The 19294-nt window shown below is 37.8% G+C and overlaps 1 protein-coding gene across 4 annotated transcripts in view; it reads right to left on the bottom strand.

The window, feature by feature from the left end:
* The window catches only part of KIAA0586 (KIAA0586 ortholog), a 69828-nt gene that overhangs the window by 47498 nt on the left and 3036 nt on the right, over positions 1 to 19294 (bottom strand). For 3 of the 4 annotated variants that reach the window (XM_074543979.1, XM_074543981.1, XM_074543978.1), the window contains exons 4-18: positions 18709 to 18775; positions 18254 to 18431; positions 17565 to 17798; positions 16830 to 16998; positions 15865 to 16044; positions 14965 to 15085; positions 13887 to 14019; positions 12319 to 12360; positions 10780 to 11006; positions 9794 to 9866; positions 9144 to 9401; positions 8795 to 8969; positions 2640 to 2828; positions 1567 to 1754; positions 349 to 453 (exon numbers count right to left, since the gene is read on the bottom strand). In XM_074543979.1, the coding sequence (XP_074400080.1) occupies positions 349 to 453; positions 1567 to 1754; positions 2640 to 2828; positions 8795 to 8969; positions 9144 to 9401; positions 9794 to 9866; positions 10780 to 11006; positions 12319 to 12360; positions 13887 to 14019; positions 14965 to 15085; positions 15865 to 16044; positions 16830 to 16998; positions 17565 to 17798; positions 18254 to 18431; positions 18709 to 18775 (2339 nt within the window). The remainder of the gene's footprint in view (positions 1 to 348; positions 454 to 1566; positions 1755 to 2639; positions 2829 to 8794; positions 8970 to 9143; positions 9402 to 9793; positions 9867 to 10779; positions 11007 to 12318; positions 12361 to 13886; positions 14020 to 14964; positions 15086 to 15864; positions 16045 to 16829; positions 16999 to 17564; positions 17799 to 18253; positions 18432 to 18708; positions 18776 to 19294) is intronic. The other variant, XM_074543980.1, reaches the window with a different exon arrangement.

Here is a 19294-nt window from a genome sequence, read left to right on the forward strand (position 1 = left end):
CTCCAGAAGAGCCAAGCAGCAGAGGGAGGGATGAGGAACATCCTCAGAGCACTCAAGCCAGCAAAAACAAGCCAGGCATGGGCCAACAGGGATTATAATTCTTTACAGGACACAGGAACACTGTTTTTCTTCGAGTTTTACCATGGTGATCATTTAATCTTGGCAGAAGAGTGTCTTTCTACGATTTTTCATTTTCTTAAACACACACCTTGTACTATAAATTCTTTAGAGTAATTACTCCATTTTTCCTAGAACTGTCTCATTTCTCTAACTAAAGACAATGACAACTTTGCAGCAATTTAACATATTTTCCTTTTGAGTAAGTTTGAATCCCCAGACAACCAGTACCTGTATTACAGCAGTGACAGGAGGGAGCAGAGGCTCAGAGCTTGGAGGAACAGGACTTACATTCCTGGTACTTGAAACACTGTCAATATCAACATTTGGTAACACCTAGGGCAGAAAAAAAAAGCATCTATATATTATCATGGAACTTTTTAGATTTTTTTTCTTCCACCTGCTGTTGAGCCACTAAAATTCACTGTTCTCCTTTTCTCATGCCTGTATCTGATATCAACTTGGTTCTGAAAATTAAATTACTGTAATGGCACAAACTAACACCAGAAATAGTCACATCTTCTCTTGCAGTATCTGATTTCTCCTGTTCTCTAATCCCCTGACACTTTGTCTTGCATGGAACAGAAGGGGAGTGTATCTGTAATAATTATCTAAAATAATCAGAGCAGAGGTGTGTTGGACCTGCAATTAGTTTAGAATATTACAATATAGTTTTTAATCAAGGCATGCCCATTACAGCATTAAAATGTGTTGTATTTCTGTCAAGAACAAAGATTTCAATGCTTCATTCCTTTGGGAAAAGAAAAATCACCTTAAATATTGAAGAACTGTGTGAAATAACAGCAAAATGCAGGTGGGTGGGATGAAGTGACACAGCAAGGGAACAAAGCACAGAACAGCCAACCTGTGTTTAACTCTGAGCTCCATGAATCATTTGTGTCTGAAAGGTGTGGGGGAGTGGGTGCAGCCTCAACAATTGGAATCCAAAACAATGAACATGGAAGAAACATTCACTTCCCTGACAACAGACTCATGTGAAAAATGAAAACAAACCCCAACCCACGAGGTAAGGACTGCAAGGGTGGATTAATCAGGAGTGAAATCTTGGGATGACAATCATGCTTGAAACAGAAATCTTAAAGGCCAAAGCAATCATCCAAGAAAACTGACATTTATTTTTATATAAAGTTTGTTCTGGCTCAAAAATCTCATTAAAAAAAAAGAAAATGTGACAAAATTTTACAAATGCCCTGCATAGGTGACTAAGGGAAAAATAGTTTTCTATGTTGGCCAGATAATAAAGATAATTGTTAAAATATGAATAAATAAATTACTATAGCATGAGAACTGCTTGGTTTCTCCATTCCATATTTTTCTAATTCTTATTGGAAACCATCTACTGATGTTCAAGTTACTGATGGATCAGGCTGCCTATAGATAGCACTCATTCAAATAAACAAACAAATCATCATCATTCTTGACATGTACCTGCACAGAGAGCTGAGGTGGCTCCTTCTTCTCTGATTTCATCTCTATCACAGCAATATTTGGTTTTTTTACCTCTACAGGAGGCTTTGGTGACACTGGAGGAAGGGAGGTTGTAACTGTGACAGGGTGTGGTTTATCTATGATCACTCCAGCAGGCTGCACTGATGTGTTGCTGCTTTGGGTTTGACCTACAGACAGATGAAAAACAATTAAAGCTTTATCTATCCATCTCCAAAGGCAGGAAATTAATAAATTAATTAAAATTATATTCTGTGTGTTTCTAGATTCTGTGTGCAATTACAGAGCAATTAAAAAGCTCCCTATTAACATTAACTAAACTACAGTAATTCACCAGCTAATTTTAAGCTTTCCCAGCAGAAATTGTCAACTCAACACTACCTGTTTTTAAAATTATTCATTTTTCTTGACTCTGGTGACACCTACTGTTGAAAACAAGAATTGTGTTTGCCATTCAAAAACTACAGAGCATCACACCCAAATTATACTTATTATAACAGCCCACAAATTTTTGTCTGAGACAACCTTTGAAAAAAATAATTACCTTATTTCAATGCCTATATAATACTAACCCTTCTTAAAACAAGCCCTGTATAAAGGTTCTATTGAAAGTCTAAAAATCCAGCAGTCATGAGAAGGAATTAACTGTGCTTGGCACAGTCCTTCTGAAATTGTTGGGCTGAAGTCATTGCAAAAGTTGAATCCAAGGGTGAGTGATTCAGTTCCTGCTTTGGGTACCAAACTGAAAGCAAGAACATGAGGCCTAAAACCAAAATAAATCAAATTAGGTACAGCCAAACAAGTAATTGCTCTGTCAAGGTGTCACCAGACATCCAGCATGAAGGACGAGGAAAACCAGAACATTTTCAAGTGATCCCTCAGATTTCCTGAGAAGGGCAGGTACAAATCTCATGGAATGGTTTGGGTTGGAAGAGACCTTAGAGATCATCCAATCCCAACCCCTAAACCACTGACTTAAGAAGATAAAAGTTGTATTTCCATGAAATAGCAGTGATTAACCTGCACACAATCTGCTCCAGGTTATTTTCTCCTACCTAGAGGAATAGCCATGGGGATGAGGTGGCCTTCCAGGGGACCAGGGGCAGCAGGGACATCCTGGCTGGGGCTGAAGAGGAACTGGCTCTGCTGGGCAGGGACCAACACAGGATTCTTCTTCTTGGGGCTGCTGATGACCTTCTGTGTGTGAAAGTAGGTCTGGGTCCTTGCTGACCTCACCTTTGTGCCTGAAACAAGAGCACACAAACTGGAAAGGTCACAAAGTATGCACAAACCCAGTGGCAGCACTCTGAATAAATATATATAACAATAAATATATATTTCTATATATATAGAATTATTTATTCTATTCAACACTCTATGAATAAATATATTTTTTTCACTGAGCCAAGCCTTCCTACTGAACCCACTGCAAATTTCTGCTGTGGGATGGAGGGAAATGAGGGAGGGAGTCCCAAAGGGCAGAACCTGAAAGTGCTACAGGTAGATGATAGATAGATAGATAGATAGATAGATAGATAGATAGATAGATAGATAGATAGATAGAGATAGATAGATAGATGTAGACAGATATAGATAGATATATAGATAGATAGATATAGATAGATAGATATAGATAAATAGATATAGATAGATATAGATAGATATAGATAGATAGACAGATAGATATAGATAGATAGATAGATAGATATAGATAGATATAGATAGATAGATAGATAGATAGATAGATAGATAGATAGATGGATGATAGATAGATAGATAGATAGATAGATAGATAGATAGATAGATAGATAGACAGACAGATGGATGTCTTGGTATTGGCAGCAATGAAGGAGTTAAAATTGCAATTTTTAAGTTGTATCTAGCAGATAAGGGCACAGAAACCTGAAAAGGACCAAAGAACAGCAGTAAGTTGGAATGAAATGTGTGATTTGGCAGCTAAGAAGAAATCCACGATTTAAGTTTGAAATTTGGAGCTGAATGTGTGATTTAGCAGCTAAGAAGAAATCCATGATTGAGGTTTGAAATGCAGCCACAAAACTGACAGGTAGTCAGAGGAACAGGTATAATCTGTAAATTCCTGCTTTAACAACTCAGTGCTACTGCAAAATCAAGCCATAGCTAAAAACCAAAAGTCTTGACTTCTGTCATCAAGGAAATGCTGATTTTTTGTCCCAGCTTTTCAAGTGTGCTGTAAATAGCCAGCCAGAAGTAATTTATATGTAAAAATGTTTTAAGCAAAGAGCAGAGGAGAGCATTTATTGCAATGTGTATTTCTCACCATGCAGTCATGCAAGGTCTTAACTTACAGCAAACAATGGATATTATTAGGGAAATTATTAACTTTAATATAAATGGATAAAACTGCCTGAAAATTCCCCCCCAAAAGGTGTCAACAATTGTCAATCAGGCAGAAGTGCTTCTACTGTTATTTTGTAGGTGTTAGGATAATGAATTTGGAAAGAAACATGCTGATAACCATCTCCATGCCTTTATTACAGCCAAAAAATTGTCATTTTACTCCTCTGTTGTTTTTAATAACCACCTCCCTGTACCTGCAGCCAGTTAACACATGGCAACAAGCACTTTTAAACTCTGTTCACATTTAAGAGCCTCCTAATTAATTGAAGAATGAAAGTCAATGATTATAAAATAAAGGAAAAATGAGGATTGATAATGTGAATTTGTCGAAGCAGATAAGGCAGTTCACTTATAAAGTGATATTTTTGTGTACAGACAAATGATGGGTTGTAAGCCTGGAAACAAGAAGAAGTCATAACTCCTGAGTGAGAAAACACAAGTCAGAGAGAAGCATCTCTAGAAAAGCGTTTGTGGTCATGGTGGGTAAGCAATGGAATGAGAAATCACAACACAGTGCTCTGGTCAAGAGGATAAATGTGACCCCAGATGTGTCAGCAGAGTGGCTGAGATGGAGCAGGAGAAGGTTCCATAGATGATAACACCCATAGATGATAACACTGCATTCAGCACTCATTCTGTATCTCTGCAAATATTAAAACAGATTAGACATTAACAGGCACTCTTCACTTTTTAAGGAAAAGTCACCTGGAAAGTGAAGTAGCTGCAAACTGAAGCCAAAACCTCAATACAAATCAGATAATAAATCTGAAATGTCCTATTTGCTTTTGAAGCACAAAGTATTTTGCTATGGGAAGAAGCAGAATTTCTGCTGGTTTTAAATAATGAGCTTGTGCCTTTCTGCAAAGCCCAGGTTAGGCAAAAAAACTGTTCTGCAGTCAGACAAATGGCTGGGCTCTGTAACATAAATAGATCCAGTTCAGAGGCTTGTGATTTAGAAGAGGTCATACTACATGATCTAACAGTCCCCCTTGGCCTTGAACTTTTGAGTAAAAGCAGAAATTGGCAGAGTATCTGTAATGCTGCCAACCTGTAAAAACAAGGTTTTCTCAGTGAGAATGATTAATACTGTATACACACAGCACCTCATTTTAATTGCTTGCAACTTTTCATTTTTCCCTGCAAAGTTTATTTGCACTGGGCAGAAACTAGACATTTAATTAAACTTAGCTTTAAAAAAACCAGTGTTTTACATGTATTTATCAGTTCATATTATGCAAGAAAATAATTCCAGCTTTTTTTTTAGAAATGATCTCTTACTCATAAAAGTGCTAGTTGAATTTTTTTTTCCTAACTTCCCATAAGAAACTAAGCATTAGTCACCATAGTTTATTTGCAAAGAAAATGGTTGAGAGTTATAAAATGACTGAAAAGAGACTCTCCAGATGGCCATTTCAGTCTTAAATAAACATCCTTATTCTAACACTAATTCAAAACAAGCTCAGTGGACTGCTCTAACAAACTAGAGTCATTTAATGAGTCTGGATTTTTCAGCCAATCAAAGCCAAGGCCAAAGATTTCCAACCTTTTGAAGCCTTTGTCACCTGGTACATCAAGGCCAGGAAGGGAATCTGTGGGTGCAGGTCTGTGAAGGGAAGAACTCACCATGATAATGTCAAAGAGATTTATTTATTTCCTTTGTTTGTTTCTTTTCTATTACCTCTTCTTTGTTTGTTTTTTTTTCTATTACCTCTTCTTTATTTGTTTTTTTTTAAGAACCTGGTGCTTTGAAGTGCTCATTCAACCTTGGTGTATTTTATTTACACTCTTCCTATAGAGGAGCACAGAACTGTTGCTGATTTTATTATTTATACTTTGCTTTGCCTTTAACAGCTTCTTCCAGAAGAGCAGCCCCCAAAATAATTGAAGTGTTTTGTCTTTGTGAGACCCATGTGAAACAGCAGGGATTATTTTTCCATTTTATTGGCATGGAAAGGACAAAAATGAAGCAGTTTGATCAATTGTCTTATCAAGAGGCAAAGATAAATAATGCCAGTATCAAACAAACCTCAGTCTCAGCTAAAATCAGAAAGTTTGGCATAGAACACACTCATTGGAGTGCTGCTCCTACACACAACGTGCAAAAAATTCCAATTTTCCCTCAGATAAGAACACAAGGAGATGTCTTATTTTATTTACTGTCAGGATAGAGACAAAACCATAACTTCCCATAACTCCAGTGTGATATTAAATAGAGAAACAAATTTTGTGGTGGCTTCACTGTTGCAAACCCCAGGTTTTGCTCTGCAGCATGACTTCATGGCTTGGAAGGGAAGCACTCTGGCAAAAGGCAATCCAGAGTTCACTCTGTGTTTTCCAGCAGAGCTTTGAAGCTGTTTGTCACACACAGGAGCTCTGCAAGATTGAAGGCAGCATTGATCCAGCTCTCCCTTTCATTTCTATTTGCACCCAACAGAAAAAAAGCTGAAGCACAGGAGCAGCTGATTCCAACTGCTCAGAACCTTTCATTTCACTGACACCACTGAATTCCAACTGGTGGTTTCAAATGATCAAAAGATCTATTTGTTGTAATTAGATAGGGGAGGGGGACACTCATTTCTGCCACTTTACAAGATATTTTTGCTGGAATGATGAAATTGGCCTTCCTGGAAAGGTTATGACCTTCTGTAAAAGACAAGAGCTCAATAAATAGAGAAGAAAATTCAATTAGGGCTCAGCAAAAGCAGAACTGCTGATTAAATATTTTTAAAGAAGTGTCTGTTCTCAATCCAAATCTTAGTGGTCACGGTGTCACTGTTATTACTGCTCTAAGTGCTTACTAGCACACATTTCACTCAAAAAGATCTATACAGAATAAATTAAATTATGGGTGTACAGCAGAGCCAACAGTCAAAACCAGTGTTATATCATGCTTCAAGTGAGTACAGCAGAGGATACACTATTTTTCACCAAAGAAAAAACATTCAAGAGAAGGCAAACAAAATACATAAGTCACAAGGCTGGCAGTTTTCATGTGACCTTTTAAAAAATGGTGAGTTTTGAAAAGTTTTCTAGGTTTTGCCAGGACTATAACTCACATATTCCAGGAGGATGCTGAGAATTGTGAATATTTTCTACCAGTAACATTTTCTCTTCACAGATCACAACTGGGCTCAGGAGCACAGGTAAGGAAAATGCCATAAAAACCAGATCAGGCCAAACAAGAGATTCTTGTACAATTTGAGGATTTGCCACTGTGGAGGTTCATCATAACCACAGAATCACAGAAGGGTTTGGGTTGGAAGGAACCTTCAGGATTAAACAGTTCCAAACCCCTGCCATGGGCAAGGACAACTTCCACTAGACCAGGTTACTCATTAGTATTAAAATAAAGAAAATTTAAAAATTTAAAAAAAAATAAATAATAATAATAATAAAAAACCCCAGCACTGCCTGTCTTTAGAACCACAGATATGTTTTACACCATCCACTGCAATGGCCTAAAACCATGATTTCACCCAGTCACTGGCTGCTTTCTGATGTTAATCTCATATTTCACACAGAATGTAATGTTTTGACAGCTGTAATAAAAACCCAGGCAGCATTTTTAAACATGGCATTTAAGACTGCATCAAGTGGATTTTCTCTGCATGGGTAGCAACAGGCTAAGTGCAAGAAGCATGGAGGGAGCCAGTTAATGTTTTTCCATGGGTGTACATTTTATTAACTCCTTTGTGCCCACCTCCACCTTAACCCCTCTTCCTTTTAAGCCTCTCTCCCATCTCCACACTTTCCCTTCATCATTATCCTTTTTCATGTCATCTCTCCCCAGTAAAATAATCCACACTGCTTTTTTTTTTTTAAATACCAGTTAAAGATTATTCTCAATTTTTGCATTAAGAATCAGGTAAGTTTTGAAAAGGTAATTAAGAAATAAAAGAGATCCAATTAAGACATGACTAACTCTAGATGAAGTTTATCCACATTGACCTATGTCAGATATCATATAATCTCCTTTTGTAATTATTCTTACACATTTTTAATAGGTTAGAAAATTAGGACCCTCTTATCTTAACACTTTGCCAACTAAACTAATGAACAGAATTAATTATTAATCAACTAAAAACCTTTATCAATTAAATAACCTTAACAAGCTATCACAGGAAGGATTTCTACTCTGCTTATAACTCTAACTGAATGAAGAAAAAACTTAAGCAATGATTCTGATTACATCTTTCACTACTTTTATCTTCACACCCATATATTTAATTTTTTCATATTTCAATTGATGCATTAGAAACAGGAAATTAAATATCAGATTTTCTTCAGTTTTCAAGTCTCAATACATTTCTGAACGAATTAAATATTTAAATGAAAAATCACTGGATAAACATGACACAAAAAATACATCTCCCAGTGACTTTTATCAAAAATTAAGTTCATTTTTCAACACAGTAACTTGGGACTAATTTTAGCAATTCAGCTCATTAAATCTAGGACAACAATAAATACATACTAATACATTTATCATATTTAGAAATTATTTGACAATCTAAAATAAGTGAGAGACACATTAAGCAAAGTTGAAAAACTTCTGATAATTTTTAGTTTTGAAAAGAGGATCTTAAACAGAAACTATTTTAAATGGACAAGACCTACAACAACCATCCAGTCCAACTGCCTGACCACTTCAGGGCTGACCAAAAATTAAATTAAAAGCATTTTCCAAATGCCTCTTAAGCCCTGACCACCTCTCTGAAAATCCACTGCATAAGCTTTATATTGAATTAAAATTAACAGATTCATTTCCACAAGGAACTCCTGGTAGAAAACCAGGGAAGGAACACCTTGTTCCCATCAAAGAATCACTTACCTCTAACAGTCTCTATCAGCTTGGGTCTGGCAAGTTTAGATTTGGGAGAGGGAGAGTTGAATTTCAGGTAGGGCCCTTTTTTAAGCGTGCTCCGGCGCCCGTGGTAAATGGGTTTGCCATAAACATGAGACAGAAAATCTTCATTTTGCACCACTGCAGTTCCACCTCCAGCTCCCTGATGGACACCAAAAAGGAATAAAAAATTAGTTTACAACTCTACATTTATGTAAATTGGAGCAGGACAGAGCTAACACTTTCATTTTGAATTAGTGCACCTGCACACACTATTTTTCATGTCAATGCTGAACAGTTTTTTCCCAGAAAAGAAACCAACTGCTTGGCAACTCACATCTGCCTTTTTTCCTTTGCTTTGCACATTTTCAGAAAAGTAAGTTTTAAACTTCTGTTTCTTTGTGTTATCTTCCACCTGCTTCTGCAATGGCTGAGCTGGAGGTGGAAGCTTTTTTGTCAAGCCTCCTTGGATGTTTTCAGTTTTCTCTTTAGTTTCCTTCTTGGTCTTCACAGCCCTGAGGTTTTGGGCTTTCTTATTCCCTGAGGCTTTTTGATCATGTTTCTCTTGTTCTGAATCACTTTTTGCCATTTCAGCCTAAACAGAAAACATAAATGTAATAAATGGAGATTTTTGTCTTCAAGGCTATCAGCAGAACGTGTGGATAATGGAAACTCTGAGAAAGGGCCTGTTTTTCATGTTAGCCAGCAAGTGAAACCAGGGATTTTTAATACACAACTGCAGTTTTAAAATAGAGGTAAATATTTTATTTATTATTTATTTATTCATTCTTCATGATTATTTATTGTTTATTTATTTATTTTATTTTTTTTACTATAACTTACTGTGTGCCAGCAATAATAGGCAGCTTTCTCATATTTTCAAGAGGTGAGTAAATCACTTTACTGTGGACATGAAAGAACAAGGCAAGCTGGAAAAACCCAAAAATCTGAACTCACAAAAATCTGAGCTCATTTTCTCAGCCCTACCTGGATTTCCTCACTGATTGCCTTGATCCACTCATCCACAGTCCTTCGGATACGAATCTCCTCCAGGATATCTCTGAAACAAAAGAAAGAAACAATTTAGGTCAGAGCTTCTCAAATTGCACAGATTTGTTCCTGGGAAAGTAGTGACTTTTAAATGCTCTAAAAACAGAAGTTGAGAGTACAGACAATGAGATTCTGCACCTCTACAATCCCCAAAAGGCACCAGTCCCAACCCCAAATCTCTTCTTGCATGGTGCCACCTGCAAACCTCACTCCCTGCTGGTAAATACTGACATTATTACAAATATTTTAGGAATAAGAGGCAGTCATGAGTCACTTTCTACTTTGATCACAACTGAAGAAACAAGAAAACAAAAATATTCCAACTTATTAAAAAAGCAGGTGACAAATTACTACATCCTCTAAAAGATAATGAGGGCAGGTAACACGCCTCAAAAAAACCCTTATGCATAGAGAATACTTACCTTCCTCAGGAAAATGCAAGTTTAGATTGTATTTTAATAGAAAATTGCCATTATTATTTTAATAGAAAATTTCCACTATGATTTTAATAGAAAATTTCCATTATGATACTCCAAGCAAGAATTATTTAATGCAACTAACAAAGCAAAATTTGAAAAGCCAAAGATCTGTTGTGAGGTGATAAATTCTGCAAATTTACAGCTTATGAAGTCTCTTCTGGAATAATTAAATTAGGCTTCAATTTTCTTTTTAATGGTATGGAAAGAGTTAAATGCCCTGGCAGCAGAGCAGTTTGTCCTGGTGATAAAGCCTCAGAAATCAGATTTAGGCACCTGACAAAAATCAGTTCACACCACAAGGGCTGAAAAACATCTGAATTTCAAGAATCAGACAATGATTGCTAGCAAGAGCCAATAAATGCTTTTTTCAGGGAAGAACACAAGTTCTCCAATGCCCAGATTTGCAAAGCTCAATGTCACAAAGCACTGAATTCAGGGTCTGACCTGTCTGCAGCCAAGGAGTCACTGAAAGCATACAGGGCATCTCCATCCTGTGCATGAGTAACAGCTTCCAGATTCTCCTCAAGGACTTTTTTACTGTTCTGCACTCCTCTCAAAATCCTTTCAGCATCTGTCAGGATAGACTTTGGCACCTGGACATTCTGAAGGATGGATGGTTTGCTGACTGGATGATGTTCAGGAGGATCAAGCGCAACAGGAAAAATTTTTGTCTAAAATTGAAACAGAACCACTGGCTTTTAATCAAAGATTGTAATTTCCTATTAATCTGTTATCCCATCAGTGGAATCACATGAAATCCTGCCCATGTGCACTATCAGCAACTTCAATTACTCAAGGACCTTCATTATGTTGCAAATAGATTTAGAGAAGGGAAAGACATCCCAAAGATCTCAAATGGAAAAGGATGGGAAGTATGGGAGGCAATGCTAATGAGCTAATAAGCATGTGAAAAGATGGCAATTAGATACATGAAGCAAATCTCTCCATGTAACAGCAATTAAATATAATTAAGAGCCTAATAAAAGCCCAAGTCCTCTAAATATATGCACTTGTTTGGCATCAATCTACCCCCAAGAAACACCGAGCAATACTTGTAAGTTTTAACAAGATAAATCCCTCAGCAGCCCCTTGATCCTCTTTCACTCATTTTCACTTTTCAGAAGGAACAATGAAGCCTCTCACTTTGCAGAACCCTTTTCCAGAGATAAAAATCGAGCATAAATTAGCTGCTAAGTACAAAAGAAAGGGACACAAACACAGGAAACGAGTTCTCACATTCATTCTCACACTCCTGAGGAAAAACCCAGGGGCCCATGAAAACTTCATCAAACAGTAAAAATATTTCAAAGTGATAAATGTCCATTAAAAAAACACCTCAAACCAAAACCAAAATGCCCAGACTGTGAAAACATCAACTGAATGCACAGAAAAATCTCACAGATCACAATTCAGTTTTGGCTTTAAGGCTGTTTTTTGTCAAATCAGAATTAAACAAAAGTTTATGTTCAATACTACCACAATACCAAAACTAAACACGACTCAACACTCTGATCCCATAACCTTGGTTTTGGCCTGGTGATTAAAAGACAAGATACCAAATTATTTATTAGTTTTGTATAGGCTTTCATTTTTAAATGAAATTTTTGGACAAATACTAACTCAGTAAGGTAAGAAATACAGATACATGGTAAATTGTAAAATGATGTAGTGATACTCAGATCATGAAAGGGTAACTGGATTTGTTAAATCTGTAAAAAATGCTGGTAGCAGCAGCCCCCACAGTGCCAGTGTGACACAGCAGCTTCCTCCTGCCATTATCCCCTCAAGGGATTTGCTAGGACTGAGCCAGACAGGAGCAATGTGATCTGTGCAAGAGCAACCCTTTAACAAAAATCAGGTGTGCCACAGGCAGGCTGTGATGTTTCATTGCAAACACACTCAAAACTGCTTCAGCATTAGAGCATTTCATAGAAAACCCAAAAACCCACAAAAGAAGCACACATAAAAATTTCAATTTCGTACTTTAATAAGATCAGTCATGTCAGTTTTCCATGAACTTGCTTCCTAAAAAGACAGAAGAAGAGCTGTTGAAACTTGAAGGTAGAATCCACAGGAGATATTGGATTAGGTTTTTTTCTCTGGCCACAATGAATTCCTTGGGTTAGAGCACCACCTTCTGTCCTCAGCTAACTCACACCTTTGCTGGGTCCTCATTTACCCAAAAATGTCACATTTTATCACTCTACAAACCTCTCAGTGCTGAAGAGTCAGTAGCTGTGTTTAACTGACCCAACTCTCCATTTGCTAAGTCACTACATCTCTTTCTATTGATCTTTTTCATAAGAGAGATTGCAAATAATTTCTGTGCCTGTGTCCTTCTCCCATCCCTTATCCCATCTCAGCTTGTTCTTTTGCCTGTATTAAAGTATGTTACTTGTTTAAGTTTTTAGCAACAGTGGTAAGAAAATATTTTTAAACTCAGTGACACCTGTTTCCATTCCTAGTAAGAATAGTTAAATGTAAAATCCACAAAGTGTTACAAAATCTATAAAATATACATCAGCTATACTGCATAACAAATTAAGCTGCCTTTTCTACAGTTATAGCAACAAAAACCAGAAGGTAATACAAAATATTTTTAAGGGAAGTATGCAAGTTGAAACTTCCAACCACAGAAATGAACCAGCAGAATCAAAGCTATTACATTTCAAGCCAATTCACAGAGGTGAATTTTCACTTTTTTTCCTCCTTTCTCACTGTGTATATTGAAAAGGACAGAAAGGATCACAAAATTACAGGTGGAGCCAGGAAAGGCATCAGGTTAAGAGATAAAAGCCTCTTAAATAAAAGTAAAAATTAAATAAAAAATTAAATAAATATATATAATATATAAATATATAAAATAAATAAATATTTATAATATATATAAAATATAATTAAATAAAAATAAATATAAATAATATATATAAATATAATAAATATTAAATTAAAAATTTAAATAAAAGATAAAAGTTGTGAAAAGCTCCATGTTGCCAGCACAGAAGCAGATCTTGCACCCTTAAAAGCACAAAATCATTAGCACAAGAAACAGCACAAGGATTCTATGCCAGGCAATTCCTTGGAAAAAACACTCAATAAAAAAAAAAAAAAAAAGTGGCAAAATGAAAAAGGAAATGCTTAAATCAGCCCTAAAGCTAACTGGAGATAAATGGAACATTGTACTTTCCCAAATGGGAAAATTACATCAGCTCTGCAGAGAACAAGCACTGAAAACGTCCAAAACCTTTAAATAAACAAATAAACAAACTTCTTTTTTTTTCTTTTTCTGTCCTTCCCTCTCTCTCTCACCTATTTTATGTCTGGCACAATGGCAGTCAGAGTCCATTGCACACCCAGAGCATTATTCAGGCTCAAAGCTCTTCCCCACACAGAGACTCCAATATTTCAATTAATTGTAAACAGATGTGGCTCTTTTTACAGGTGTAGAAGCAAGAGCAACATTTTCACTGATATCAGACCTCCATGGTTTTCTCCACATTTTTTACTCCCCTTTTTCAAACCCCTGCTCACTGTGATTAGATTGACTTTACCTGCAGAATGTTGTGCATTTCTCTTCTCAACTTGCCAAGATCTTGAAGTAGATCATCTGCTTTTTGAACTGTTTTCTCAATTGAATTGTACCTTTCCAAAGTGGGAAATAAGATTGCAGGCAAAGCTTTGGATCTGAGGGGAGAAACACTCCTGGTTAAATTCTCATCTCTCCTGAGGAGGCCCAAGAAAAGATTCAACTATGAAACCAAGCAGGAATTTACAGTGCAAGTACAAAACTTTCAGATAAACTGGAACTTGATTTGCATCTGAAGTTACAGAGAGAGTATTGGCTTTTCTGTTTACCCCTTACCTTCAGCACAATCCTTTTATTTTCAATAGTGAAACTACATCTAATAGAGCAAATAACTTAAATTTTGGTTATCTTTTCATTTGAAGCAATTAACATTTTTGTGCACACTGTTCTTAATTAGGCAGCACATATGAGAAGCTTCTCACTGTATTAGTGAAATTATAACTTTACATTGTTGTCTGAGGAAAATATGCTTCAGACTGCATGGCTAAGAACATTTTTCCACCCATTTTAAATCTGAGGGATTGTTAGGTGGATGCTGCTCCTGCAAAACACTCCAAGAGCAACCTGCTGACCTCTGAGGAAGGTGTTGTGAGCTGTCCTTAGCAACAGCCTTCATCAGCCTGCAGTTCCACAGGAACACACAATCCTGGAATATTACAGCAGGAAGGGACCCACGAGGATCAGAGTCCAACTCCAGGCCCTGCACAGACACCCCAACAATGCCACCCTGTCCTGGGGGCATTGTCCAAACTCTGAATTCTGCCAAGCCTGGGGCTGTGCCCATTCCCTGGGCAGCCTGGGCAGTGCCAGCACCCTCTGGGGGAAGAACCTTTCCTGAAATCCAACCCAAACCCACCCTGGCACAGCTCCAGCCATTCCCTCAGGTCCTGCCAAAAGTGATGCAAACCCAGAATATTCCAGCACAGCTGTGCCAGCCTGCAGGAGCACACAGGGCCTGTTACAGCAGCAGTGTCTAATGCACCTCTCTCAATTTCACTGAAACAGAAACTCCCCCTCAGCTTTGCATTGTTGTGTTTATCCACCTGTCTTTCTCAGCATTCTTGTTCCTGTCATTGCTGTTTGATACTGTCTTCTTGGGAAATTCAGTTTGCTTTAGTGGTGCTTCTTGAGAATTCAAAACAATTTCCAGAGCTTTCCCTTCACCTACAATGAAGTGAAATGAAACAGAAAAAAAAAGAAAGTTAGGTTAGTTTAATATATTTAATATTTTTTTTTCCTTTCCAGGTTTTTCACTATGCTCACCAAGGAGAGTAAAATATTTTTAGATTTAAATATATAGATCTATTTCAGACAAGGCAAGTCACTTAAAATCCCTCACACTAATCTGTCTTTCTGAGATTGCTTTAAATTAGCAAAGCTAGATGGAGCTGGGATGGCAATGAACTGAGTCATTGAGAACAAATCTGTGACATTATGGACAGCATGATTCTTCTTTTGTCTTGTTTCATTTATTCCTGGACCCACTGAACAATAGCAACACCTGACAGCTTGAGACAGAACTTGATCAAAAGCAGCAAAAGAAAATGACTTTCCATTTGCTTTACATCTGCTGCTTTCAATACAATAACCCAGAGACCTTGTGGGCCCATGAAAAAAATAAAATAAAAATTCAATTTAACCAATGATAATGACAAAGTTATTGAGCAGCTCTCAAGTTTTACATTATTCTGTCTAATCTTCCTGAAACTTGACTTTGAAAAAATATTTCAGTGAGCAGTCCTGCTTAAATAGGACTGATTAAATCAGCATTAAGTCTTTAGTTACTTATGTGTAAGTGACTTATGCACAACTAACCCTTCCCACATGTATATTCCAAATATTCTCAATATATGCATTTAAGTGACAGCAACTCAACAGAAAAGGCCAGAAAAGGTGAGGAATACACAAAGTAACCACCAGGTTAGGCCAGTGGAGGACGATACCTTCTCTTGGAGGTTTGGGAATATTTTCTTTTTCTACTACAGGGTTTTCTTTCTCTGAGATTTTCCCATTTTTGGGTACAGGTTCTGGAGCATATCTTCGAGGAACTGGTGTCTTTAGAGGAGATTTTTGTGTATGAGCCCCTTGACTTGGAAAATTGCTTGAATATGCTTCAGGGAATGCTAAAAATAAATAAAGTTATTTAAATATGTTGACAATTTTCTTTACAGGAAATTATATCATAGAATCACAGAGTGGTTTGGGTTGGGAGGGATTTTAAAGATCATCCAGTTCCAACCCCCTGCCATGGCAGGGACACCTTGCACTGTCCCAGGTTGCTCCAAGATCTGTCTAACCTGGCCTGGAACACTGCCAGGGATCCAGGGGTACCCACAGCTTCTGTGGGCACCCTGTGCCAGGGCCTCAGCACCCTCACAAGAATTTCTTCCTGGCATCCAATCTAAACCTACATTCCTTCAGTTTGGAGCCATTCCCCCTTGTCCTATCACTACTTGCACTTGCAGTCTCTAAAAAAAAAAATCTAGGAAAAAACCCCATGCCAGATCTATAAATTCTGCACAAAAATGCAAAGCATTACTGCACTAGTTAAGTAAACAGGAAGAAAATTTCATACTTCTGACTGCTATCACAAGACAATTAAAAAAAAACCCAAAACCCCACTGTAGTTCATCACAGGCTTCTACACAGATGATGTCTCAATAAGATTATTTTAAGTCCATGCCTGTCCTAGTGCAGATTTCAGTAAATCAGAAGTCTCACTTTAATTTAAACTGGAATATGCTGGAACATCTTCAGAATGTGACAAAAATTAGAAAGAGCATTGAGCAAAAAAACAAATTACACAGAAGAAATATTTACTACTCATTACTGATGTGATATACAATCCAATATTAATGGACACCAAATTAATGCAAAACTAACAGTGAAAATAAGAATTTGTCTCCACCTTGGGCAGGTGCAGCATTGGCAGGGAACAAACCCCTGTGAGCTGAAGGAGCTTCATTAGTGAGTGGTCTCTGCTCTGGCTTCTCCCAGTGCCCTGCCAGGGGCCCAGGGGCAGGCACAGGACCCTGCTGCAGGCCACGGGTGTTCACTGCAGAGCTGATGAGGTGGGACTGGGAGACAAAAGCACAGAGTGTTTCTGGTCAGCGAATCACAGAATTGGAAAGGTTAAAAAGAGCTTTAAGGTTACCAAGTCTCCCAGCACCACCATGTTCCCCACCAAACCAAGTCCTCCAGGGCCACATCCATGATTTCTGAACACCACTGCCCTGTGCATGTTCCAATGTCTGACCACTCTTCAGTGAAGAATTTCCCTGATACCCAACCCAAAGCTACCCTGGTGCAGCTTGAGGTCATTTCCCCTTGTCCTGTCCCTGCTTCCCTGGGAGCAGAGCCCAACCTGCACCAGCCCCACCCTCCTGGCAGGAGCTGTGCAGAGCCACAAGGTCCCTCCTGAGCCTCCTTTGCTCCAGGCTGAGCCTCCCCAGCTCCCTCAGCCATTCCTGGGGCTCCAGAGCCTTCCCCAGCTCCATTCCCTTCCCTGCACATGTTCCACCCCCTCAGTGTCTCCCTCACTGCTCACTGCTTTCACTTTGATCCACTTCCACTGAACTTTCTTTCTAATACTAAGAAACAATGCAAATTATTACAATACTCAGACACAGAAGAAATTATTAACCTGAATATTCATTTGTTGCTCCTGTAGCTTTTCCAGGTGCTGAATCCTTTGCACCATGAAAGAATTAATTTCTTTTTCAAGCTCACTGACTCTCTGCTGGTAGTGGGGCTCCTCATGTTGAGCCTTTGTATTTTTTTGCTGTTCATTTGCTCGTTGCAGCTGCCTGTCTGTCTCCTGCATTTTCTGAAGCAGTTCTGAAACTGAGTTCACTTTTGCTTCCAAATCATTTTGAATCTGCAAGAAATAATTTAAAAGAAGGGAAGGGGGGGAAACCTCATTATTTTAGATGTGTGAGCATCAAAAGAACAAAACATCCTTCACAGAATCCTCGATTTGCATCGAGGAAAAGAAACAAAATTCTATTTAGCTTTAAACTTTTGGTGGTTTAGCAATATTGTGAATTTCTAAATAAAAAAAAACAAAATTCTATTTAGCTTTAAACTTTTGGTGGTTTAGTAATATTGTGAATTTCTAAATAAAATAGATAAATTAAATGGTCTCTGTCTTCTGCCCATTTAGCTGAAACCAAATGAGTTCCCTCTGGTATATTGGCCAGCAAGTGTGAGATGACAAACACACAAAGCAGCGAGCAGACACATTCAGGCTCTCTGGAGCTACAATGAACAGTTTCAGAATTGTTTGGAACATTCAGTATTTTAAGAGGACAAAGAACTGCTGCTCCCACTGACCTTGAGGAGTGGAGCTGTGCTGGCAATGGCAGCAGCAGTGGCTGCTGCAATGGTTGTTGCAGACTCCACCTCCCTGGCTGCTGACCTGGTGTCACTGCCAGCACCTTCCCTTTTCTCTGTGGGGGCACTTCCCAAGAGCTGCACCTTCACCTCCTTATGAACAGGAATAACCTGAGTCCTAGAAAAATAAAAATGTGCCTTTTATTTATAAAAATAAACAGCATTTTCTTCGTATCTCCTCTAAGCAAACATTTCCCACACACAGCATTGATATCACTGTATAAGCATTTCTCCTGGAAGTTTTGGCACAAGACACTCCAGGGAATAAAATACTGAAAACACTTTCATACACAGAAAACTGACAGAGAACTGTAAATTCATTTTGGCAAAAAGCTGAAGTGGTGTAGTTGTAAAGAAACAGAACAGCTCAGACACCGACAACAGTTCACACTCACTTTTGCATTAATACTGCTCTCAGAGCCTCCTTCTGGCCAGTAGCATACTGGGAAATGAAAACATCATCTGTGGGGAAGGACAAACATCCTTTGTTGAGATAATTGCCACAAAATGTCTATTTCACAGGAAGAGACAAAATATTATTTCAATACATTTAATTTTGCTGTGAAGAATCTGTTGCCTGCAGGAAGCACATCATCTCCTGCAACAACAAATTGTTTCCTTTCAGTAAGCAGAAAATTTAAATAATGGTAAGAGTAAGAGCAGGCTTCATTTAACACAATTTTCACAGCATTGAATGCTGCTATCAATAAAGTCCAATCATGGTGAGTAAATTCTCAGTGGTAACTACAGCTCAGACAACCCAGTCAATAAAATGCTGCAAATTCTGACTTGAAAACAATTTAACTAAGAAAACCCCAGAAAGAATATTTCCCTAATCATCATAAATTACAACACGTTTTCTTAATAGGTGCAAATCATGCTGAAAGCATTGTAGGCTCTCCCTCACCCACTGTTTGCTGGGCAGAGGAAGCAAATCTGATTTTTGGTCTTACATAGGGTATTGATTTGTATTTTTTCTCC

This window comes from Zonotrichia albicollis, chromosome 6 (genome assembly GCF_047830755.1).
Source record: "Zonotrichia albicollis isolate bZonAlb1 chromosome 6, bZonAlb1.hap1, whole genome shotgun sequence".
NCBI lineage: Eukaryota > Metazoa > Chordata > Aves > Passeriformes > Passerellidae > Zonotrichia > Zonotrichia albicollis.